Source organism: Cottoperca gobio, chromosome 21 (genome assembly GCF_900634415.1).
Source record: "Cottoperca gobio chromosome 21, fCotGob3.1, whole genome shotgun sequence".
NCBI lineage: Eukaryota > Metazoa > Chordata > Actinopteri > Perciformes > Bovichtidae > Cottoperca > Cottoperca gobio.
Window position 1 is genome coordinate 4,392,141 of NC_041375.1, and position 26,141 is coordinate 4,418,281.

At 40.0% G+C, this 26,141-nt stretch overlaps 1 protein-coding gene across 1 annotated transcript; it reads right to left on the reverse strand.

Annotated features, from left to right (window-relative positions):
• Positions 1–387: 387 nt before the first annotated feature.
• col6a3 (collagen, type VI, alpha 3) lies at positions 388–26,133 on the reverse strand. Its single transcript, XM_029458442.1, is given in 45 exon segments — positions 388–1,209; positions 2,263–2,448; positions 3,379–3,441; positions 6,045–6,119; positions 6,814–7,074; positions 7,381–7,436; positions 7,514–7,616; positions 7,754–8,455; positions 8,970–9,072; positions 9,223–9,716; positions 9,811–9,822; positions 9,928–9,964; positions 10,082–10,114; positions 10,431–10,493; positions 10,796–10,858; positions 10,980–11,015; positions 11,680–11,730; positions 12,126–12,188; positions 12,484–12,546; positions 12,671–12,733; positions 13,003–13,065; positions 13,158–13,193; positions 13,281–13,334; positions 13,437–13,502; positions 13,998–14,060; positions 14,150–14,203; positions 14,392–14,436; positions 14,547–14,573; positions 14,693–14,764; positions 14,981–15,034; positions 15,143–15,235; positions 15,316–15,461; positions 15,586–15,664; positions 16,105–16,439; positions 16,553–17,164; positions 17,338–17,931; positions 18,250–18,873; positions 19,051–19,662; positions 21,630–22,220; positions 22,455–22,554; positions 22,556–23,049; positions 23,311–23,910; positions 24,146–24,739; positions 25,001–25,600; positions 25,835–26,133. Coding segments are annotated over 45 exon segments (9,435 nt in total). The 5' UTR covers positions 26,094–26,133; the 3' UTR covers positions 388–1,168.
• Between the last annotated feature and the right edge of the window lie 8 nt (positions 26,134–26,141).

A 26,141-nucleotide genomic window follows, 5' to 3' on the forward strand; every position in this document is an offset into this window, starting at 1 on the left:
GTGTGTGTGTGTGTGTGTGTGTGTGTGTGTGTGTGTGTGTGTGTGTGTGTGTGTGTGTTGAATCCCTGTCACACTGCCATGGCTCACTGGGACAATTAGATTTTTTTTAATTAGATTTTTTCCCTAAATGAATCACATTCTTAACCCTAACACTACCTATGCTTTAAGGGTATTATAGGGCACTCCTCAGTACTGTATACAGCTATGTTGTCTCCAGAATTCAACACAAAAGTAGTTTATTACATTTTATCAAATATTATTTTGTGTAACTATACAACTTGTATGCAATCTTCTGCTCCTCTTTGAGCTCCAGCATGTCAAATATAACTGTGTTTCTGTTTCTTGTGTGAAATTCAAAACAAGAAAGAAAAGAATGAGTTGCTCATGTTTATTAGAAAGTCTATTTTGTGTTTATTTCTCCTATACCCAGATGAAACACACATTTCAGTAAAAATCAAATGAAACAACAATAATAACAGCTTGAAAAGTACATTCTATTTCTCAATAGCTGTAACGTGTGTGTTTGAGGCAGTGGATCCAGAAGTGCACTTAACATTACATTAATGTTTGGTCACTGTCATTTAAATACACAAACCATCATACAGGACTTGTGTAAACATTGCTGTGGATTCTGTGACTGTAAGATAATAAGTGATGTAATGATTCCACAGGGATCAAGTGTGTTTTAAAACAATATAAATCTATAAAAGCCAATGTTGCTATGTGAATGTGGAATTTAAAAGAACTTGGGAAAACAAAAGGATTGCATTGAAAAATGCCAGTCCTGCATGTACTGATTAATTGCTAATCTATGCCCACTGATATTCATATATGTTTCTTGCTTAATTATAAAACTGAATTTTAAAAATATGAAAACTTTTATGATGCCAACGTGACTTTACAAAACTGAATGCACTTAACAACTCCATCAATAAAACAAACATTCTATGTAGCACCAGTAGGTTAAAACAAATCATGCAGCAAATCGTGTTGCCTTCCTTCTTGTTGTAAAAACAAAACTACTTCAAGAATTTGGGGGATAAAGTCCATTTTTGTGGAATCCAGTGCAGCCACCCTTGCTTTGGTATTGCATCCTTACAGTATGGCCATTTTGGATGGTTCTCCTCATAATCCCCTAAACAGAGGGGAAAGCTGACCATGGTTTGCCCTATGTTCTTATTGCAGCGACGACTCCTTGGTTGAGGGGTTCTGGTGATGATAAGAAAACATGGTTAGCCAACTAATGAAGAGAGGTATTTACATAATAATATGTGGACTAGTACTCATGGCCCATTATTCCAAAACACCAATAGTTCGAAAAATATCCCATTGGAACACAAGCCCTTTTATCCAACAGCCCCTGTCGGACCTTCACAATTTTTTCCTACTTCCTACTGCGAAGGCATGACCTGCCCTACTCTGCCTCTGATTGGTTAGTGCTTGTTGCCTACATTGGTTGGGTTGGTTAGGTTTAGGCATGTGTAGTGAAATTGGTAAGGGTAAGAATATCATGGTAATCCAATCGAAGGCAGAGGTGGGGGGACATGCCTTCCACATAGTAAGAAGGAAATAAATGCAGGAAGGTCCAATGAGTCATTCTGCATATTAATTAGCCATGTGCAGCTGTTTGTTGCAGGGAGAGTTTGTCCTACGCTCCCACTGCCTATCTCTAACTACATCCATGGCCTTTCCCCTGTCCTGTGCACGGTTCCTGATTGGAATACTCTGTTTGTTTCACATTTACATAGCCAGGGTTGTGTATGAACATCCGATTTTTTTGTTTGTGCACACACACATACACACACACACACACACACACACACACACACACACACACACACACACACACACACACACACACACCCCGGACAGTTGGCAAATCTTCCTCATACTTCCTCATACAAAACTCCTACCGTACATTGTAATTTCCCTTTGCATCCCCCTAAGATGGTAAACGGGTTAAATTGTCTTGGCAACTTTGCATGCTAACTCAAATTGCCTTGTTTTATCTGGATTGATGTATCACGGACAGAAAATAACAGCACAATAAACGGTTTTGAAAAAAGTATTTAGTGATTGCTTTTATAACGTTTGCAAATAAAAGATTACTCTCTATGATTGATTGTCTGTTGTATTTTACTAGGACGTGATGTATTGTGAAAAGCCGCCCTGCAGCATAAACCCTTCATGGGACAGTAACCTTTGCATTGACAGCAGCTATCAGTGATACTGGAAAATGATTACTATGAACAAAACATGTACCTGGTTTTCCACAAGCCTTCACACATTGCTGATGCGTGTCAAAGCGATTCTGGTTTCCACCGCAGCCTCCATACCAGAAGCGTGTGCAGCTCTTGCTGAGGGCATCAAAGTGCCACTTAAGGACAAATTTGGCACAAGTACCTTCCTCTTTGAGAAGCTGGCAAATGTCCACGGCTGTAGAGGCCGCTGTGAGGGAAGTGACAAAGAACAATTGGGGAAACTATGAGAACACAATACAACTTAAACAGCACATAGCTCTGACAAGGCTGCATGCTTTAAGTTATGTTCAGTACATTAGACTTTAAATATGAACGATTGGTGCCATCAGCTGTAAATACATCATTACTGTTAAACATAATGACTAATAATTATGATATTGGCAGCATTTTGCCAGTGACATTTTTGTGTTGCGGAACGGTAATCGCTATAATGCTTATAAATGTTTCAAGGAAAGAACAAAAGCACTTCCATCACAGCAGATTTTCATTCTTCAAATGAGATACAGCACATTCGGTTTAGAGTATTGTTGTAAGTATCGTGTGCCAGTTTACTCCAACGCTGACGTGGTACTGACAAATTGAATTTATCCTCTATGAGGAATGCTGAGAAAAAAACAACAAACCAGTGAACAAGGCCTTCCATTCATTTACTCCGTGGTTATGACTTGGCTCCTGTGACAAAAGCATAACCTTCTCAGTTTTCCATGCTTGGCTATTTACTTGTTCCGTCAGTGATTTAGAGCATTGGAGGGGCAGTTGAGGGGGTGGGTGGGTTTCCACTTTAGTACAAAGAACTTGTTGTTTTGCAAAGTGAGCACGGTTTGTAGAAATTGAGATTGACACAGTGATATAAGAAGCATCACTTTATGTCCAGATATATGCATAACATTAGGGGTGGTCTGAAACAGTTTGATTCAGATTATGTTTTCAGGAAGTGGATTTGCTTGTTTAAAACTCGACCAGGAAGGAAGTGCTTTTTCTTTCCTGTTGGCCAGCGTTTGCATAGCATACACGTGCAGCCACATCAAAGAGTCATGAGTTAGAAGGGAAGTAAAAGTAACATAATACTGGACAGAAAACTATTCATGTTTTCTAGTGAGTGTATAAGAGTTCTCACCAGGATCCGGGAGGATCTCCACCTGTTCAACCTGCTGCTCCACTTTTGGCTGAGACTCTGGCACTGTGGAAACATAAAAGTAAAAAATGTAATGTGGTTTCAGCTTAAAGACACACACTTTCACCAGCTGCTGGAAAACTATCAGGAGGATTTTCAACATTGTTCAATGTGGATATGAAACACAATTACCACAATCCTCATTATCTGTCGCAAATTATACACATTAGCAGGTTGCTTTTCTTTTCTTACTTTCCTACATTTCTTACAATATATCATATGTAATCCACATTTTTCCAATACCTCATGTGATCAGTGACAGTTTATGTTCATTTCTATGAAATGCATGTATTTTGTAATTGATTGTGTGCTAAGCCTTGCCCCCTTAATTACAGTGTCTACGTCTTTTCATTCTCACACACCAAATATGCAGTTTACAATCATAACTGTGACAAATTTATTGTTGAACATTTGCAGTAATTTATGAAAAGCATGAGTCACATTTCTAGCCAACGACCTTGGAGTTGGCTAGAAATGACAACTGTCGATAGTGGATTTGATCAGCTACAGCTAGTCAGTAAAAGCTAATGCTAAAGAGCTTTGTGAGTTGGTTGAAAACTCTGCTTCCAGCTTTTGAGACTAAAGCATATACAGTAAACCATCTTAGAAATACACGTGATGGCTACATACATGATATTGTGCTAAAAGACATAAACTAAAGCTACATGTCTCAGCATGCTCACCAACTGGTGATACACGTGGAAGAAGACAAATAAAGAAACAGGATTGTTTGTGTATTGCATGTTAATACTCTAGTATAGTAAAGTGATTTGAGGGAGGGTGAGGTGGGATGCCAACCGCTTGTCACTACTGTAGGTTGCTACTTAGGCAGGAATGCTAGTATTCACAGTTTATGTTACAGCAGATAAACACACTGTTTCATCCATTCTTTACAGTTTTCCTCTTTTTGCTGTTAGAGTGGCGATTCAAAAAAGAAACTACTCTCCAAAAAAACTAGTTCACCCTATCAAAGACTCATGCACACAATGTCAGCCTGTGGAGAAATCCAGAGCTTGACAGACCTGCTGTGCTAAACTACAGCTGTTCAAGAGCAAGGTTTAGCAAACAGTCATTAGCAGATTTAATATCTTGAGTTGAAGCTCATAATGTGCTGTGTTATCCTACACCATCACACCAGGGGTGGCACATTCCCTCAAAGGGCCCGGCAGTGACAACCACTCACCTGACCACATGCAGTTTCTCAGGCAGAGGGCCTCAGTGTCGAACCTATTGTCATTGCCTCCACAACCTCCATACCAGAATTGTGTACAGATCCGGTTCTTTCTGTCAAAGAACCACTTAGCCTCATAGTCTTTGCACGGCATTCCAGGATCATAGTCAAGTGAGCATTGGTCTGCAAATTCATTAGCTAGAACATGCATAAAGAAAAAAACAGCAGTGATGGACAACAGACAGAGAAAGAAGATGAGTTTGTGTTAATATTAAATGAACAACTATATGAGGCAAACAGCAGTTACTGTGTGTTGTTAAAGAAGATGCTGGTAATGGATTCATTCATATTAGAAGGGGTTTTTAAAAAGGTCTAATGGGCTCACATGAGTCTAAGTGCTGATATGGTTTATTCTCCTAGGGCAAAGAAAATGGCATTCAAAATGGCATAACATTATTCAGAGATCAGGCTACTGGCATTATTAAGAGTGTGTACATTTCAAAATTAAGCATTCAATAGAAAGAAAGAGGTTTAAGTGTAGGTTTTCATTGGTGAATTGGAAAGTTAGTTATAACTACAGCTACTACAGTTTTGTTAGTTCATTTAAGTCATCTAGGATTGCATGGCAGTGTGGTCCAGGTTATCTGCATGTGATCAATCCCAGAAATCAAACCCAAAAATACTTCATCACAACTAATTATGACAAAGATCCAATGGAGTCTTGAATGCATTGTCTGTTAATTCCTTCCTGGGACAGCAGTGTGTGAGCTGTGCTAATGAACAACATGTTCTTGCTCACACTGGCCTATCAAAGTACAGCGATCACTGAGTTTAAAAACAAATGAAGAAAAAATTACTACTTTTATAATCATAACTGAATAATAGTAGGGCAGGTGAAGAAGCTTATGACCCTCCTGCACTTACAGCCAGTATAGATTTCTTATTTCTCAGTTATGCTTTAAGTTTTATGCGCTGTGCAAATCTTTTTTATTGCCTATTGCCTACCATTAAGAGGCATTTTTCTCTCATCACGGATAGTGCAACATCAACTTTGTTGTTTGTCTCATTTTGGCATCGTGAGTTGATTAATAGCCCATTTGTGTAATATTTGAGATGAAATATTGCTGCATTACAGCATAGCACTTTATGTTCTTTAAGTTGAAACATCAGGTTTTATTTATATGAATAACATTCTGCCTAGGTAACACAGCCAAATACAAACGGATCATAAACATAAATGCAGCAGGTAAATAAAGAGTAAATATTTAATGTATTTGTGCTAAAAGTTCAAAGACAGTGAATTTATGTCTGCTAATTAACAAGTTCTGCAAGTTCAAAATAACAGAATACAGGTCAAAGCAGAAAAAAACCCTTATGCAGATACAAACACGAGCACATACGCACGTGCACATACGTACGTGCATGTGCAGTCACTCACCAGTCTCTGGTTGGTCTAGTGGTGTGGTATTTACAGTGCTGCTGCCTCGGCTGGCTGGCTTATGCTCTGCTGCTTCTGTCAAAGAGAAACCATCACACACAGTGTTTAATGTTTAGTTTCAGTTTAGTTTAGCTTAGCTTTAGTTTATTTATTTGCATTTAACCCCCCCAACATTTTTTAAACTAAAATACATTAAAAAAGAACAAGGTATTTAAAAAAAGCCATTTAAAAAATCAAACTGTTTGCAAAAAAGCTACAAAGTAAGTTTCAAAATCGGGGTGTCACGATGTACAAGTATTAAGGATAACTGTGATAATTATTGATGTCATGTTAATAACACACATACTATAATATTGTGTAAATAATCCAGCACCTCTTAAATAATTTCCTTCTTTGCGTTTCGTCTCGTCTCCCTCTCCCAACACCCCACACACACATGACATGATATTTTTTGCCAAAAAAATACAAAATGAACAATCTTTTTTTTTTCTATAGATAGATAGTTATATATAGTTTTTTTCTTTAGATAGATATAGTCAAATTATTTTTACCTCGATAATCTTGTATTGAAAATCTGATATTGCACTATTTCAAAACCCAGAAATCTTATAATCTGTTGGAATTGATGAATTTACTGTCAACCCATTAGTGTAGTGGTAACTTTTGCATTAGGGGAAATAGTGCTTATTGCTGTTTTAAATAATATGTCATCTTGTGGGATTAAGAGGAAATTTAAAACATAGTTGTGTAGATGTGTTTATGGACTTACTGGTAGTCATAATGCCTTTGCGGATGGAGACAGTTTGTCCCTCTGCAGTGTGGGCGGTGACCACAGCATGATATGTTTGAGCGCTCTCTAGATTGTCCACCGAGAGCTCTGAGCCCGACACGTTGGTCTTCAGCACCAAGGCATGGTCGTGCAACCGCGTCACCACTACCTCAAAGTAGACGAAGAGCTTGGAGTCTGAGCTGGTCCAACGCAACTTTAAGCTGCTGGAGGTGACGTTAGAGACGTGTAGCTCATCTGCATCTGAGGGGGTAAGATAACGTGCTGTCAGGGCAGGACAAGGCACAGTAACATCACATGTAGGACAGTTTGCAGAAAACTACAGCAGGCCTCTAGCTGTGTCAGTATGATGTTACTTTTCATGTCCGTTCATAATTTTAGAGGTCATTTGTCAACATGTTGCTGATTTAATGGCAACCAGTGTTAGCAGTTAGCTATGCATGACTCGCAGTGAAGAAAGCAGTATTAACCAGTCCAAATCAAACAGTACTTTAAACTCACATTGTCTGCTAAACTAGTTTAAGTTCACGTTAGTACATCTACACTTACCATTGTGCTTTCTTTGATGAACTGCCTGTTGGTTTTCATGAGGTTTCTGATGTTTCCTAAAAATGTACAAATAAAAAATGAATGAAACCATCAATGTTTCCAACAAATTAACTCAAAATATCACAATACTTACTCCTGTTGATGTGATGATGAAAATGGGTTTTTGAGTGGCTGGTCACTCTGGAACCACTTGCAGTTTTTGGACACTTCAGGGGACATGTAGAAAGCATTTTCAACTGAAGAGAAAAATACCGGAGAACACAGTATGTCATTCACAGGGACCTGGTTTAACTAAGCCTAAAATAGTGAATTCAAAAAGTGTGCAAAAAGGCAAAACAATTTATTTATTGACAGATATCTATCTTGGACTTACTGCTGATATACTTTGGCAGCAGCTGGCCAAAGGTCTGTATGTGTTTGTCATAAAAGTGTGAGGCGCTGTCCAGCCGCTTGAAGAAGACATCGGATGGCTCACTGGCCATGCGTGACAGGACACGAGCGTCTCCAGCACTCAGCTTCTCACCCACACCCAGGATGACCAGGAAGTAGCCTCTGCACTTGACCTCAGTGGCAATACGCACCAGCTGCTCTTCTTCTTCTTCCACACTTCCTGTCACAAAGAGCATCAGTACTTTCCTGTCACGCTGGAGAGGCGCCTTCTCAAACACCTGCTCCACGGTCGATTCGATAGCCGCTGCCAGTGCCCGGCCACCCTCTAACTGCGGCGTCTTCTCTAGCAGAAATTTGACAATATCCTGAGCTGAGTGGTGCTCGGTCAAACCGATATCCACACGGATGGAAGAGCCAGTTTTGTTGTTGAGGAACTCATATGGTGCTTGCTGGATCACAGACACTCTGGCGTGGTGAATGGATGATGTGGGATTTGAAGACACTTGCAGCTGCTCAACTATGTGCGCGATGTAACGTTTAATCTCAGTAAAGACGGTTGGGTAGGTAGACTCAGAGCTGTCCATGACGAAAGCCATGTCGATGTCCACATCTGTGGTGGAAGTCCTCCTAAGACGGCTGCCAGACGGGGGCAAATAATCGCAGACTTGGTCCGGAGAGCAGACGTCTGAAAAAAGAAAACACATACTGTGTTGTTACTTTCATTGCCACATGGAGGCAAAATATTTCTAATCATCAAAATACGTATTGGGGTTCTTCTCCAGGCAGTGTACTGTCAGACCCATGGGATTCTTTTGTACAATACAATGTTTAAATATAGAGCTAATCTTTCTTATTTTTCCAGAAATTAAAAGCTGGCATTGTGTTTGTTCTTAAAAATAATTAATTGGTAAAGAAAATTGAATAACGCAAAACAAATCCAAAGTTTTGAATTTCTCACATACTTTTCGGAACAGGAAATAAAACAACCATTGGATGAGAGGCAACACAGGTAGATTAAACTTTGTTTAAGACAATCTTTTTAAAAAAGCTTATTTTTCAGTGAAAAGGTATAATAATAATAATAATAATAATAATAATAATAATAATAATAATAATAATAATAATAATAACAATAATAATATTAATAACAACAACTAAACTGTGATGCCATTATTAGTGTACAAAAAGAGAGCTCTTACCTAGGCAGACATGGCAGTTCATCACCTTTTGGATGAGAGAATCGTACTGTGCACTTCCAGGGTTGGGAAGGACAATTATCTGGGCCAGTGCTGTGTTGTTGACCTGGAGTACAAGAAGAGGCAAAAATCTTGAAAACACAATGCACACTGTCACCTTCCTCTTTGGAATCAGACACTGTAAATATGCCTTACGAACTTATGTACTGCAAAATTCCCCTTTGAGATATCTGTTGTGTTATTTGCTTAGTTTTACCTGCACTGCTTTGCTGAGTGTTCTGTCGTCACGGTTGACCAAGAACAGGGTGGCGATTCCAGCATCATGGAGGCGAAGAGCTGCATTAGTAACTGCTTGTACCCGACTGACTGTTCCACCGACAAAGAAGACGGCCACCTTCCTTATGAGGAAGCCACTGCGCACTCTCTTAAAGGTGTTTTGGGCCACAAAGCTCATTGCTGTCTCCAAGCTGCGCTGCTTGCTGGTTTTCAGGGTCTGCAGTCCCTCGATGCGCTGCACCAGGGCACGTTTCTTCATTGCATCAGCAAAGCGGACCTCAGTGGTCACTTCGTCGTTGTACAGGGTTACAGCAACACGAGCACCTCTTGGACAGTTACTCTCAGAGATGGTGATGTCTTTGACTAGACGCAGGACTGTGTCACGCATATTGTTGAAAGCTGGTTGGTCTACGCCTTCAGAGGCATCCAGGACAAAGGCCAGCTCAGTGGGGTAGAGCGGGCATTCCTGCTGACCTAATGGTGCACACATAGAAGATATGATCTGTGTATAGTAGCGTGTACAGTACATATTCAAACTGATCCAATTAATACTATTTGTTGTACTTACCATAACAGCAAGCTGGTAGAAAAAAGGAGACAAATATTGTGAAACACATAAATATAATCATATATTATTATTGTTGTTATGGAATGACATTATTGTTACTTCTTAAATTATACTTACGGCAGTTATCTCTGATCTTCTTAACCAGGTCACATTGCTGAGGACAAAGAGACATTTGGAGAAAGATTATGAAGAGTTTGATCACGGGCACCAGAAATGAGTTTTGCTCTGTTCATTCAATGCAATTTCAACAGTATGATGTACGAACACATACCACAACACCTGGTCCTCTCGGTCCTTTCTCACCCTATATGGGAACAAAAAGTTTGTGTTAAGAGCTGGACATGGCCAACGATAAAAAAACAAACACTTTATATTGTATTGCTTATAACACCATATTTTTGTTAAATCATGTATAGAACTTCACAATATTACATTGTGCAGTACGTGTCATAACTTTGAGTAATGTGAATCCAAGATAAGACACAATAAACAAAGACTTCTTGAGATATTGTACGCATACTGGAAATTAAAACAACACATATTCTTCTACGGTGGCACCATGTCATTCACACAGAGTTTACTCAGCTCATAAGCAAAGAGTATCATTTTGTGTTACTTACATATGGCCCAGGATGTCCAACCTCTCCCTCCTGCCCGGGTGTACCAATATTACCAGAGACACCCTGGAAAGGTAAGAAAACAAATTCATTATTAAATCTATTGTCAATTGTTCGAATAAGAGCTTGACTAAAAACATTCACTTTCAAAAGTATGGAAAGAGTCAAGATGAATGTGCACGGTCATGCAGCTCATTCACTAAGACTGCATATTAAACAAAAACTGAAACAAAACTTCAAAACTGTTCTACTATGTCACGGCAAACATATGTGTGCAGTGATGCTGGAGCATTTTGCTAAGTGATACCATTCAGTCACATTTAGAATGTATTCTCATATTGACCTAATCTAAGGGTCTGAAAACTTACCCTCTGACCATGATTTCCTGTGGGTCCAGGTCCGCCCGTGGTGCCGGAGTCCCCAGCTGCTCCCTGAAATGATGGAAGTAAAGAGAATGTAAATGACCAACATCAAAAAGAAGGCCCACTTGCCGAAGTGTAAAGCTTAAAACTATAATTTGCAAGCTCTGCTAAAGTCAGTGTTTTGCATTACCTTTATTCCTGGGAATCCTGGGAAGCCCTCATCACCCTGTAGAGGAATACATACATACATACATACATACATACTTTAAGTATTTTGAGTATTATTTATTTATTTATCCTTTTTATGAATTTACATATCCTTTTTTTGTGTTTTTGTTCTAATTTATTTTTTGGTTTTTATCTAAAATATGTTCGCTTAGTTTTTTTCCTTATGTTTTTTTTCCTTTTTTTAAAAATCTATTTTTTCTCCAATTTTGTCATTGCTCGTTTTGTTTTCCTTTAGTTGAGAGGAGGTCTGTCACTTTCTTTCTTTTTTTCCAATGTCTACCTTTTTTGCAGTCTTATGTGTGTGCAAATACAATAAAACTAAATAAACATATTATTTTGTAAATGGGCCGGAGCCATGGCATTCTTTATAGTGCTATTCAGCGTCACAGAAGGGATGCACTGTATGTGTGTTTAGGAAAGGACTTCAGACGTCTCAAAGGTAGAACTACAATAGTAGTTTGACTAACAGTTCTGTAACTCCCTCTTATCATCCTTCTTTTCAATTATGTTTGCGATTTCAACATTCTCTTAATCCAATTTCTAAAATATTATTGAATATTTGAGGTTAAATCTAATCTTATCGTTAACTTTGATGAAAATAAAGACACACCTTGTTATTACCATACATACCTGTAGATTACTAGAGATAAACATTCACTTGCCTTTCGTCCATTAGACCCTATGACGCCAAACCCATCTCTGCCATCTTCACCCTATAAAACAAAGAGGAGGAAGAAATTGAAAAAAAGTATTTATTTTTTCTTTGTAAAAAGGAAACAAGCAATCCTTCTCAGCAAAAAACCCAATTCCTTTATTAAAAACACCACATGCATTTTCAGATATAAAAGACAAAGCAACATCCTGCTTTAAACACACATGGCAGAATCGCCTCTTCAACTGGAGCCTGCAACAAAACTTATCCTGCCAGGACAATTATTGAGAGATTATCTAATAACTAACTACTTTAAAGTGTAGACATTTGGTTTCATAAACAACATGACAATCCGTGTATGTCTGATATCTTGGAGAGTGGAAAGTTCTTATTTTGCTCATTTTTCACCCGTTTTACATTATGGAACATGCAAAGAAGATGTGTTTTCATTCTTACAGGCTCTCCACGGGGACCAAGTGGTCCAATAACACCCTTAGGTCCTGAATCTCCTGGCTCACCCTACAAAGTCACAGAGAATGAGAGGGACAGAAATAATAAAACATTTAAAGAGAATGTGAAGGCTTCAAATAAAGAGTGAAATATCTCTTTAAGCATTTAATTAAGTTATATTTGCAGTAGATCTCAAGCAGAACCTTAATGTTTTCTTATAGTAATAACATGTTAGCTCAAATAGACTACACATGTGTGTCAAGGATTATAAGAGAGCTAGGCTTAGGCCAGGATGTTTTTAAATGAAACAAGCTGGTTATGGAAAAACATATGCCACCAAATATGTTCCACTCCTATACCATACCTTGCGACCAAGAGCTCCTCTTCTACCCTTATCTCCAGCGGAACCTGGGCTACCTCCGGGACCCTAGAAAACAAAACATTAGAAGACACACCATTTTCTCAAAAAACTTGAATTAAAATGTTGATAATGTTTTACAGACATAGAAAAAGTAAATAGTTAACAAAATGGCCCTAACAGGTCTACTCACCCTAGGTCCTGGGTTTCCATCTTCTCCTCTGGGTCCTGGGGCACCATTCGGTCCAGATGGACCCTTAAAGAAGACAAACCAGATATCTATGATGCACCAGTGTCTTGCATTTTAGAACTACACCCACAAGTAGAGAATGAACTCAGATTCCTAGATATATAAATACTCCAGTCACAGTCCAGTCAAAACAATCTGTCATTTTGCAAATGCGGCCAAAAAACAGTTAGTAGTATTAACAGTAATGACAACATCCTCTATAATACATGTTTTGGGAAGTGCATTTGTAGATTGAATATTCTTCAAGATAACATGAAAATAATAATAAAACTTACTCTAGATCCTCCAATACCCGCCTCTCCCTGAACACCATCAGCTCCTGTCTTTCCGGGATTTCCCTTTAAGCAGCAAAATGTCACAATTACTGACATTACAAGAGTTACTTCAATAAGTAATAAACAATGTATATTGTCACTAAAAAGGGACTTACGGCCTTTCCAGGTGGGCCTCTTCTGCCATTAGCTCCCTGATGAAGTGGGAGTAGAAATAAGTCAAAAAACAGTGGCAAGTCAGTATTTAACAAAGATAGTAAAGATATGATAAAATTGTTTACAATTCTTCCGACTTCACCGGGGCCTCCCTTCTTTCCATCCTCACCAGGCTCTCCCTGTCATTTCAGAGAAAGCAAAAGCATAAACACAACTAACCATGTTATGTTGAAAATGCATTATCTTTTCTATAGAAATACAATGTGTGAAGGGGACAATACCGCTGGTCCAGCATCACCGGGGTCTCCTTTAGGTCCTGCACGGCTGTTATCTTGTCCACTTGTACCCTATTAGCAAGATATCACTTTTTACATTTCAGCTACATTCAAACACCCTACAACGCTGACAAGAAAACATTTTTATGTATACAAACTGCCTGGGAGAGCATTTGCTGGCTGAGGGAGGGATGCATACAGTCACATACTAAATGATCAGACACATTACATTACAGTTCATTTTTGTTTGTGTTCAGACACCACAAGTTTTAACCACTGGCCACTGTTGAGAGCCTAGATCAAGGACATGAGAACAGTGGCCAAATGTAATTTAATAACTCAATCCAAGGTGGTCTGGGAATTCGTAACATGTAATTAGTAACTATCACTCTATCATATAGTGTGTATGCATACAAACACATTTACAAACCGTCGACAAGTGATGCATGATAATATTTCATTATACTCAGCCTAAATCAGATCAAGTATCCATGTTTAACGCACTCACATGTCATTTTATAGATTCAGACAGTAAATGGTAATGCAACCAGTTTCCCTAATACTCACAGGGTCTCCTCTGATTCCCATTTCTCCTATGCCTCCTGATTGTCCTTTGGTACCTTTGGGACCCTAAAAGCAACAAGTGAGCATTTATCAGTACTAGCCATTTGAGATTTGTAAAGAAAAATGGGTAAATAAAATTGCATCCAGTCACTCACTCTTCTGCCAGAGTTTCCTAAGTCTCCTGACGGTCCAGCAACTCCACTTTTGCCCTGAAAACATACATCAGATGCCAGTTAAAGCCCAAAATCATACCAAAGCACATTCACATGCTTTTGCCACATGAACACATTGGTGGGACTAGCCACATAGCTTAAGACAAGAAGCGATCACACATGATTCTGTATTACATATAAAACAAAAAGACTGAATGACAAAATCTAATGCAACACAAACTTACCTCTGGTCCGTTGATGCCATCAAGCCCAATTTCTCCAAATTCACCCTACAACACAGTTGCAGTTGGTTAGATAATCAGTGCAATAGCTTTTTCTGACAGCTTTATCTAATAATGAACAGTTCTTTAATTAAAGAAAAGAAAGAAAAAAAACTCACCTTTTCTCCTGAGTAGCCACGAGAACCCTGGACAAAAGAAAACAAAGTGTTACACCATTTTATTAAAGAAAATTAAAATATTATTGACAATTTAAAGTACAAAATAAGTTTATGTTGAATGTTAAATTTAATATCAAAGAATTTACCTTGACACCCCTTTGTCCAGGACATCCCTGGAAACCCTGAGTGCCATTCACACCAGGATGACCTCTCTCTCCCTATCATTAGAGAATAATGACAATAAAATACTTTAACAAAATACAGAATGAAAAAACATGAAGTGGTGGAAAACAAAAAGAACATGGATTAACATTGTTTAAACATTGTTTAAACATGGTTATAGAGCAGGACAGTTTACAGCAGGTGTCTGAAAGTCTCTCATGGAAGCATTGCCAGTCTGTGACTACATACGCAAGCAAGGCATTCAAACTTACAGGTCCACCCTCATCTCCAGGATGTCCTTGGCTTCCTGGTGATCCTGGACCACCCTGAAAGACAAAACAACAAAGTATTAGCTTCTGATAAACAATCAGTTTCTGTTATAATTAAAGGCAAGATCTCCAAAAAATATTTGAATTTTTTTTGACATTGGATACCTTTGACCCTGAAAGTCCAACTGCTCCTCGGTTTCCTCTGGTGCCAGTACATTTGCACGGCACTGCACAGCACTCCCTCTCTGCAATATTGTCCTACGCAACAAAAAAACAAAACAATTATCAAGCAATTCAACAGTTTGTGAAAATCTTCCATCTGACTGATAAGAACTTACCAGCTCTTCCATTAGCTCATAGTCCAAGTCCAGGATATTGAGTCGCAGGGGTCTGGTGTACCTGAATCCACGACCAAATTCTAGCAGCAAAGCCTCCTCAAATTTGGGCACCCGCTCCAGCCCAACCAGGATGAAACTGTTCACTCCTGTTTTGCATGTACAAGAATTTTATGAACATTAAATACTCCTGAATAAGATATTGCTACAATTTCACAGAGGTATAAGGATAGATAGTAATGAAGAACCGTTCATACTGTATCATCTTTTTACCTGAGAGCCGAAGCTCATCAACTCGCTTTTTTAATTCAGCATATGGGGCATCAATACCATCAGTCAGATGAACGACAACCTTCAGGGAAAAACACACTTCAGTTTCACACTTCCTTACATTTTCCATGGGTCTTTTCATTAATACATTTAAACTAGGGATGTCCAGATTATTTGGCCCTGGTCCTTTAATATTTGGTATCTGCCAATACACATTTTGATCTATACTTTCCTCATAAACTGTTTGGTGAAAGAGTTGTCTGTAAACTGGTTTATATACTTGTCAGACAAGTAAGATTTTTTCTTGCCATCAAGCAAGAATTAATGTAAATCAGCAACAGCTCATAGGACCTGCCATCAACAATAGTGTCTTTCTACCCTGGCAAAAAATGATAAGCTGCTATCTTGATGTTTAGTACAGTGCACTTTACTAATAAGAAATAGAGAGTTACAGTTTAAAGAGATTACAGAATGTTGTTTTGGCCTGGGACATCTCTAGTTTAAACAGTTTTAGTAACTAACCTTGACAACGTCCTTCTGCCTGGTTTTGAACCTATTGGTGTACGCTGAGATGGTCTTTCCATTAAGGACAAAGGGGCCACTACTCCGTAGGGCTTCGAAGGCCTTAAAGAGTACCTCAGCATTTTCGGTGAAGTCCAGCTGGACAGGCTCAGAGGCAGAGTCCATGGCCAACATGCCAATTTGCACGGAGGGAATCTGCCCAGATGAGCAACTGATAGCTGCCATTTTGGAAATCGTACTCAGAATGGCCTCCATCTTGATTTTGAAGTTGGTCTGAACACTGAAAATGTTCTGGGCAGAAACATCAAAACCCACCAACACCTCTATGTTGCAGGCTGTAAAACAAAGCATGTTTTTTTAGGCATTTCGTGTGTACCAAAGAAATATCTGAAAACTGAAACATTTCGAAAGTGAATTAGCAAGAAAAAAGTAATACTATGTCTCTTACTTTTAGAAGTTTCTTGTACACTAACACACAACCTCCCTTTTACTTCGTCATCCAAAGTCTCCAAGATTTGCTCATTCAGCTCTGAAAGTTTCAGATAGGTGCTTGCTCTAGCCACAGTGGAGGACTCGCTTGCTAGGTCTTCTAATTCATTCTCAATGTCGCCCACTCCTACAGCATAGACTCTCACACCTTTTTTCTTTAGACCAAGGGCTGCTGTTTTGCCATCATCAGCTGAACGTCCTCCAGTGAGTACCATTAGGATCTGAGGAGTGCCCTCATCCATCCTACTACCTTTTTCTTTGGTAAAGTGAACATCTTGAATGTGGCGAATAGCTGCACCAGTGTTGATTTTACGTCCTCCTTTGTACTCTGTTCGGCCAATGGCATTTACGATGTCTTGCTTGTTCTTGTATGTGTTGAGGTAGAAGACGTCAGTCACATCTGTGGTATAATGTGCAAAGCCAATCCGCAGGTTGTCTCTCTCATTGAAGAACAGATCAATTAGCTCATTGATAAACAACATCACTGCATTGAAGTTGTCCCTGCCCAAGTTAATGGAACCATCCACCAAAAACACTATATCAGCATTTTTAGGTGGAGGCAGGCCTGATGCTGAAAAGAAGGAAGATGAGATATTGATGAGGACAGGGTAAATAATTGTAAGAACAGGAGAAGAAATTAAGAAACATGGACTCAATATATGTTAGCATTGTGAGACCATATTTAGGCAAAACATTTAGTTTTATAGTAAGTTTAGTAAGTATAGTAAGTTTTTCACAACTTACGAATATAGTCTGTAGGTGGTTCCTCAGTGATGGTCCCATTCAACCTGTCAATAACCTCCTGCCGGATTGTCGGCAGGCCAGTGAAGTCAGGAACCTGAAGGACATCAGCTGAGGTGGTGGCAATTTGGGTGAGCTGCCTTGTATCAGCACCAGCAGCTCCAACACCAATACAGTTGACTCGAGAGCCCTTAAGCAGAGGTCCATAGATGGAAACATCTTGGGGGGAACGCCCACCTGTGAGAACCACAAGATGCTGGGAGGCCTTAGCTAGACGAACACCAGCAGAGGGTTTTAACTCATTCTTTATAACATACTCAATGGCGTCGGCCAGATCTGATGACCGGCCACCCATCTGACGAAGTCTTTTGACAGCAGAGACAACTGCTGACTTGTCGTTGTGAGTGTTGAGTGAGAACTCGGGCTGAACTCTGTCTGCATACTGGACAACAGCAACGCGCACTTGGTCAGGCTGCACATCGAGTTGTTGGACAATGTTGTGGATGAAATCACGGATATGCGCAATTCCAGCAGCACCTGTATTGTCTGAGCCATCAATAAGGAAGATAATGTCCTTTCTCCCAAGATTTACATTGCCTGCAGAATAAGTGCAACAAAGAAAAGAGACATACTTTATTTTGAAATATATTGGAAAATACTAATGCATTTAAAAAAATAATATTCTACCACTATAACAGAACTCCAGAATCGAGCTCTTGGGCTTTGCAGTAGTGGATGGGTTAACACTACCCTTGAACAACCACTGCGCCCTGATGTTTTATTTATTTTTTGTAATATGAGGAATGTAAAACAATGCTAAAAAACAATTGATGAAAACGTGTTTCAGTTATTACTATGAGCATTTACAACTTGAAGTTAACTTAAAAATTAAATATTTGGGATAGTATTTCTTACCTAAATCCACTGTAGAAGTAACATAAGTATTGATGATGTCAGTGGTGGATATTGTCTTGACTGAATCAATGAGCTGCGACTCCATCATTGGAAGCTGCTGGAAACTGTCAACTGTGTATACCAGATCAGGTCTCAGGGAAATCTGTTTCAGTTCATCAGGGTCTGCATTCCTTGAACCAATTGCAAGAGGTGCAACCCGGTTTCTCTTAAGTTGGTCAGCTGCGGTGGATACATCATCTGAGGATTTGCCACCTGTAACTAGAATGAGGAATTGAGGCACACCTTCCTCAATGCGGCTTCCCGCTGACCTCTGGTAGATGTTACTGTAGACCCACTCAAGAGCACGACCTGTGTTTAGACGGTTCCCTCCTTTGCTTCGAAGTTTCATTACAGCATTGCGTACTTCATCTTTGGTGGATAATCCATTCAGAAGAAATTCTGGCTTTGCGTCATCACTGTACTGTACCACTGAAATTCGGACTTTATCCAATCCTACATCCAGTTCATCCACAACTCTTCTTATCATTTCACGGATGGAAGGGAACTCACTACGCATCGCTGTTGTGCCATCAATTAGAAATACGACATCCCTCTTTTCTCCTCCTGTGGCTACTGATGGGATTACTGCTCAAAAAGAATACAAGCACAGTAACAAGGTATGATTACTAACTACAAAGTTTCAAATAGATATAGTGTAACATGTAGAATAACATACACTGTAATAAAGTAAGTGGGTTGGTTGTGTGAGTATGTGTTTAGGCTGTAAACCACTTTTCAAACAATTGAATTAAGTAAGATTACCATCAATGATTGGGAATACTGGACGCATCCGGTTGATGTCATCATCTGACAGCTCAGTGAGAGTGGTTATTAGATTTTCTTGGACTGTGTATAGGCCAGGGAGGTCATCTACACTGAAGGCAAAGTTAGGTATGTATGACACCACCTGGAGCTCTGTAGGGTTAACATCCCTGGTCCCAATGCTGAAGGGAAGAACTCTAGATTGTTTGAGGGAAGATGCTGCACTGCTGATGTCATCTGTAGAAGACCCACTGGAGACGACAATTACAAACTGCGGTACACCCTCTTGCTTCCTGCTACCACGGGCTGCTGTCAGAACATCCTGACTGACAAACTGCAAGGCCTGACCCAGGTTACGTTGTCTTCCTCCTCGCTGCCTCATTCCCCTGACAGCATTCAAAACACCTTCTTTGGTTGTATGTGTGTTCAGAAACATATCCGTTTGAGCAAAGTCACCATACTGGACCACACCAATCCGGATCTTGTTCTCGCCAACATTGAGACTCTCCACGACCCTGCGGATAAACTCCTGGATGATCGGAAATTCCCGTCCAACACCATCAGATCCATCAACAAGGAAAACGACATCCTTCCTGGGGCCCTGCGTCTCAGCTGAAAGAGAGAATAGGTACTATAATAATCTGCTAAACAGAAATCAGATATGGAAGAAAATGTCAAAGAAATAATAAAGCAGCAATTATACACCAATGTTTGATAGCCTTTTAACATACTGTTGGACTTTTGTCCTGATAACATAGATAAAGGTTGAACCCATAATCTGTTCCTAAACCTGATAGAGACAGTATGTTTTATCGCCAAATGTGTGGTAATCTGGTGCATAATATCTATGAGTCAGTGAATGTAAGGGATGTCAGAAGAAGCTTGTCGTATCCAGGCTACATCTCACAACCTCAAATTCCATTACCTAGGCCAATAAATCATCCACACAGCCTGGCAAATGGAAGACAGATCAATAAGAGATCTACGACTGTTTTGATGATGACTTTTTTCGTATAAAAAATTCCTAAGACTTTTTAACTGCTAATTAAAATATTGGTGGTGTAGTTAAAAACTGAAGGACAATGCTGCAGCAATCCTCTTATTTTGAGCTGATGATGACATGAATAAATAACTTCCATTTGATCAGCTTTGTAATAGCTGCTAGTGTGTATTTAAAATTAGTTAATGTTACTGCAATATCAAGTACTTCAGGTATTCAATCTAGTGTATCTAGGAGCAAGAGCTAATTCTTTGGAAACAACAAGCTTCTCCGAAGACTGGCTCAAAATGTAACTGTGGTCCCAGAGCTTGGAATATTCTGCAAAACATGGAGAACAACAAAGCAAGCCTATTATCATACTTTAAATCAGTACCTAATCTTACTATAAACTATATTTATAATTATTTGAATGTGCATGTTACCTGCCATCTCTGTGACATTGGATATTTACCAGAGATGCACAATATATTGGAGGCTGATAGTTTTTCAACAAACCAGACAGTGTATGAAAGCTCTTTTGCAGCCAAATGTTTAGCCCACCAGACTGCACACATAAAATGGGACAGTTTCGGCTGAATGAAAATCCAAAAAATTAAATTGTTTGTAAATTTAACAAAAATTAAACAAGCAATAATAATTAAAAGATTAAGAAAGCTCCTTCCAAATAACTTCTTCTGAATGTAGAAAGAAAGACAATGCTGCTAGAAATTGAAAGAATATAAACATTACACACTCATTCTACCGTAAGATATTGACAAAGATTGTGGATGTGAAAATACATGAAAATAATCAAAAGAGAGAATATGAAAACAATTCAAAAGAAAATTAAGAATATGAATGAGATGAAAAAGAGAACAATTGATTGCTGGCAATGGAAAGAATGCGGCTCCAAGATATCCTTGTATGAGTTTGTAAGATGAACACTGCAACATTGTCTTTGTTTTTTTGTTTTTTCCGAGACTCAGATTCAAGAGAGTCCTGAGAATCAAGAATGTCCTTATTATGCGAAGAGTGAAATCCAATTTGCTTTACCTTTTCTTGAACAAAATTAGATATTTTTTTCTTTGCCAAAAGCATTCACTCACTTAAAAAAAAAACATAAGAAGAAAAAAGCAGGTTTGTCAAAAATGTGAGTTGAACACCACTTTGGATAACAGATACTGTAAGAATCACCCTTAAATATAATCTATAATAATCTATACATCAATGTAGACGGATCCTGCTATAAAAAACATAAAATATTAATGCTGTTTAAAATATATCAACTGTTTGGAGAGTGTGTACTTAAAACTGATAAATTAGTTTAAGATATACTGAAAGTATATTTTTTAACTTTAAAGATTTCTGCATATTTACTTAGAATATTTAGTTTAGAGGCGGCAGTAGCTCAATCCGTAGGGACTTGACTTGGAAACCGGATACCGAACGAATGAGGTACATGGTGAGGATTGATACCTGGAGAGGTGTCAGTTCGACTCCTGGGAAGCGCTGAATTGCCTTTGAGCATGGTACAGGACATTGTGAATTTCCATAAGAGAAAGGGCAAATCAAATCAGGTAGACTTTTTTAGTTTACATACCAGGTGATTCTGGAGAGAACCCAATGATAGCACCCTCGACGGAGGACTGAATTTGCTGTTGGATACTTGGAAGGTCAGTGAATTCAGACACAGATAGAGCAAAACTGGGATCGTGGGATATCTTCTGCAGTTCTCTGCGATCAGAGCTCCTGGTTCCAATTGCAAAGGTCAGGACACCCAGCTGTTTGAGAGCAGAGGCTGGTACATCAACGCTGTCAAAAGACCTTCCACCACTTAGCAATATCAGGACCTGTGGAACTCCTTCCAGGCGCCTGCTTCCGGCAGAGGCCGTGAAGACATTATCCCTCAAGTACTGGAGAGCTGCTCCAGTGTTGAGGGGTCTTCCGCCTTTGTGCCTCAAACCTCTGACAGTGTCAAGGATCTCGCCTTTTGTCGTGTATGTGTTCAGATAGAAATTGACAGCTGGATCTCTGCTGTACTGAACCACTGAAACACGGTCTTGGTTGTCATCCACTCTGAGCTTCTCTACTATTCTTTGGACAAAGTTTTGCATAGCTGGGAATCCAGTTCTAGTACCATCAGATCCATCCAACAAGAACACAACATCCCTTCCTGGTGGCTGTCTCTCCACTAGGGAACATAGAATTTGTGAGACATATTTAGGTCCATGTGTCAAATGTTTCCCATGCAAAAGTCATATGATGAAAGCTACACTTAATTTTTACGACATTGACTCTATTATGCCAGCACAACTGTTTGGCCAAAGTGGCACTGGCTGACTTGAAGTTACCAAAATACAATTTAATACAGTTCAATTTGCATCCTACCATGATCTTGGAATGCAAAAGTCAGTCACATTCTTACCAGTTTCTTTTGGTGTCATGGGCGTAGCTCTCACTAACACTGTGCTCATTACAGACGAGAGCTGTTCTTGGACACTGGGGAGGTCAGTAAACTCAGACACTGATAGAGCATAACGAGGGTCAGTATGATATCTTCTTCAGCTCTCCACTGTCAGAGCTCCTGGTTCCAATGCCAATCACAAAGATGCCCTGCTGTTTGAGAGCAGAAGCTGGGGTATCTACATTGTCAAAAGACCTTCCACCATTTAGCAGGATCAACATCTGTGGAACACCTTGCAGGCGCCTACTCCCGGAGGAGTTTGTAAAGACGTTATCCCTGACGTATTGGAGGGCAGCCCCGGTGTTGAGGGGTCTGCCTCCTTTGTGTTTTAGCCCTCTAACCGAATCCACAATATCCTCTCTTGTGGTGTATGTTTTCAGGTAGAAATTGACCTCTGCATCTCTGCTGTACTGGACTACAGAGACACGGTCTTTGTTCCCTCCCACATTGAGTTTCTCTACCACTCTCTCAACAAAATCACGCATGGCAGGGAAGCCATTCCTTGTGCTATCAGAACCATCCAGAAGGAATACAATATCCTTTTTGGCAGTGTCAACTGAGAAAAGACAGGAAGACAAAACATTAAAACCTTTGGAAAAATAATGCTCATGGACTAGTCATCAAGAGGTGGACTATCTTTTTGAAAGTACATAGCACGTCCTACTTCAACATTTATTGGTGGGAAAGTACACCACCGCCTCTCTTTATGAGTACACGTGGCATTCAAAAGATTGTACACTTAATTAATTTCCCTAAGTGTAGTTGAAACAAGTCAGGTAGCCTTTCAGGCCGGAAAGGGGTGTGATTAGTAACATACCAAGTACAGTTGGTGTTTCTGGGGTGTCTTCAATAACCACAGCCTCCACTGAGGACTGAAGTTGCTGTTGGATACTTGGAAGGTCAGTGAATTCAGACACAGATAGAACATAATTGGGATCGTTGGATATCTTCTCTAGTTCTCTACTATCAGAGCTCCTGGTTCCAATTGCAAAGGTCAGGACACCCAGTTGTTTGAGAGCAGAGGCTGGTGCATCAACACTGTCAAAAGACCTTCCACCACTTAGCAATATCAGGACCTGTGGAACTCCTTCCAGGCGCCTGCTTCCGGCAGAGGCCGTGAAGACATTATCCCTCAAGTACTGGAGAGCTGCTCCAGTGTTGAGGGGTCTTCCGCCTTTGTGCCTCAAACCTCTGACAGTGTCAAGGATCTCGCCTTTTGTCGTGTATGTGTTCAGATAGAAATTGACAGCTGGATCTCTGCTGTACTGAACCACTGAAACACGGTCTTGGTTGTCATCCACTCTGAGCTTCTCTACTATTCTTTGGACAAAGTCTTGCATAGCTGGGAATCCAGTTCTAGTACCATCAGATCCATCCAACAAGAACACAACATCCCTTCCTGGTGGCTGTCTCTCCACTAGGGAACATAGAATTTGTGAGACATATTTAGGTCCATGTGTCAAATGTTTCCCATGCAAAAGTCATATGATGAAAGCTACACTTAATTTTTACGACATTGACTCTATTATGCCAGCACAACTGTTTGGACCAAAGTGGCACTGGCTGACTTGAAGTTACCAAAATACAATTTAATACAGTTCAATTTGCATCCTACCATGATCTTGGAATGCAAAAGTCAGTCACTTTCTTACCAGTTTCTTTTGGTGTCATGGGCGTAGCTCTCACTAACACTGTGCTCATTACAGACGAGAGCTGTTCTTGGACACTGGGGAGGTCAGTAAACTCAGACACTGATAGAGCATAACGAGGGTCGTATGATATCTTCTTCAGCTCTCCACTGTCAGAGCTCCTGGTTCCAATGCCAATCACAAAGATGCCTTGCTGTTTGAGAGCAGAAGCTGGGGTATCTACATTGTCAAAAGACCTTCCACCATTTAGCAGGATCAACATCTGTGGAACACCTTGCAGGCGCCTACTCCCGGAGGAGTTTGTAAAGACGTTATCCCTGACGTATTGGAGGGCAGCCCCGGTGTTGAGGGGTCTGCCTCCTTTGTGTTTTATCCCTCTAACCGAATCCACAATATCCTCTCTTGTGGTGTATGTTTTCAGGTAGAAATTGACCTCTGCATCTCTGCTGTACTGCACTACAGAGACACGGTCTTTGTTCCCTCCCACATTGAGTTTCTCCACCACTCTCTCAACAAAATCACGCATGGCAGGGAAGCCATTCCTTGTGCTATCAGAACCATCCAGAAGGAATACAATATCCTTTTTGGCAGTGTCAACTGAGAAAAGACAGGAAGACAAAACATTAAAACCTTTGGAAAAATAATGCTCATGGACTAGTCATAAAGAGGTGGACTATCTTTTTGAAAGTACATAGCACGTCCTACTTCAATATTTAACGGTGGGAAAGTACACCACCGCCGCTCTTTATGAGTACACGTGGCATTCAAAAGATTGTACACTTAATTAATTTCCCTAAGTGTAGTTGAAACAAGTCAGGTAGCCTTTCAGGCCGGAAAGGGGTGTGATTAGTAACATACCAAGTACAGTTGGTGTTTCTGGGGTGTCTTCAATAACCACAGCCTCCACTGAGGACTGAAGTTGCTGTTGGATACTTGGAAGGTCAGTGAATTCAGACACAGATAGAACATAATTGGGATCGTTGGATATCTTCTCTAGTTCTCTACTATCAGAGCTCCTGGTTCCAATTGCAAAGGTCAGGACACCCAGTTGTTTGAGAGCAGAGGCTGGTGCATCAACACTGTCAAAAGACCTTCCACCACTTAGCAATATCAGGACCTGTGGAACTCCTTCCAGGCGCCTGCTTCCGGCAGAGGCCGTGAAGACATTATCCCTCAAGTACTGGAGAGCTGCTCCAGTGTTGAGGGGTCTTCCGCCTTTGTGCCTCAAACCTCTGACAGTGTCAAGGATCTCGCCTTTTGTCGTGTATGTGTTCAGATAGAAATTGACAGCTGGATCTCTGCTGTACTGAACCACTGAAACACGGTCTTGGTTGTCATCCACTCTGAGCTTCTCTACTATTCTTTGGACAAAGTCTTGCATAGCTGGGAATCCAGTTCTAGTACCATCAGATCCATCCAACAAGAACACAACATCCCTTCCTGGTGGCTGTCTCTCCACTAGGGAACATAGAATTTGTGAGACATATTTAGGTCCATGTGTCAAATGTTTCCCATGCAAAAGTCATATGATGAAAGCTACACTTAATTTTTACGACATTGACTCTATTATGCCAGCACAACTGTTTGGCCAAAGTGGCACTGGCTGACTTGAAGTTACCAAAATACAATTTAATACAGTTCAATTTGCATCCTACCATGATCTTGGAATGCAAAAGTCAGTCACTTTCTTACCAGTTTCTTTTGGTGTCATGGGCGTAGCTCTCACTAACACTGTGCTCATTACAGACGAGAGCTGTTCTTGGACACTGGGGAGGTCAGTAAACTCAGACACTGATAGAGCATAACGAGGGTCATATGATATCTTCTTCAGCTCTCCACTGTCAGAGCTCCTGGTTCCAATGCCAATCACAAAGATGCCCTGCTGTTTGAGAGCAGAAGCTGGGGTATCTACATTGTCAAAAGACCTTCCACCATTTAGCAGGATCAACATCTGTGGAACACCTTGCAGGCGCCTACTCCCGGAGGAGTTTGTAAAGAC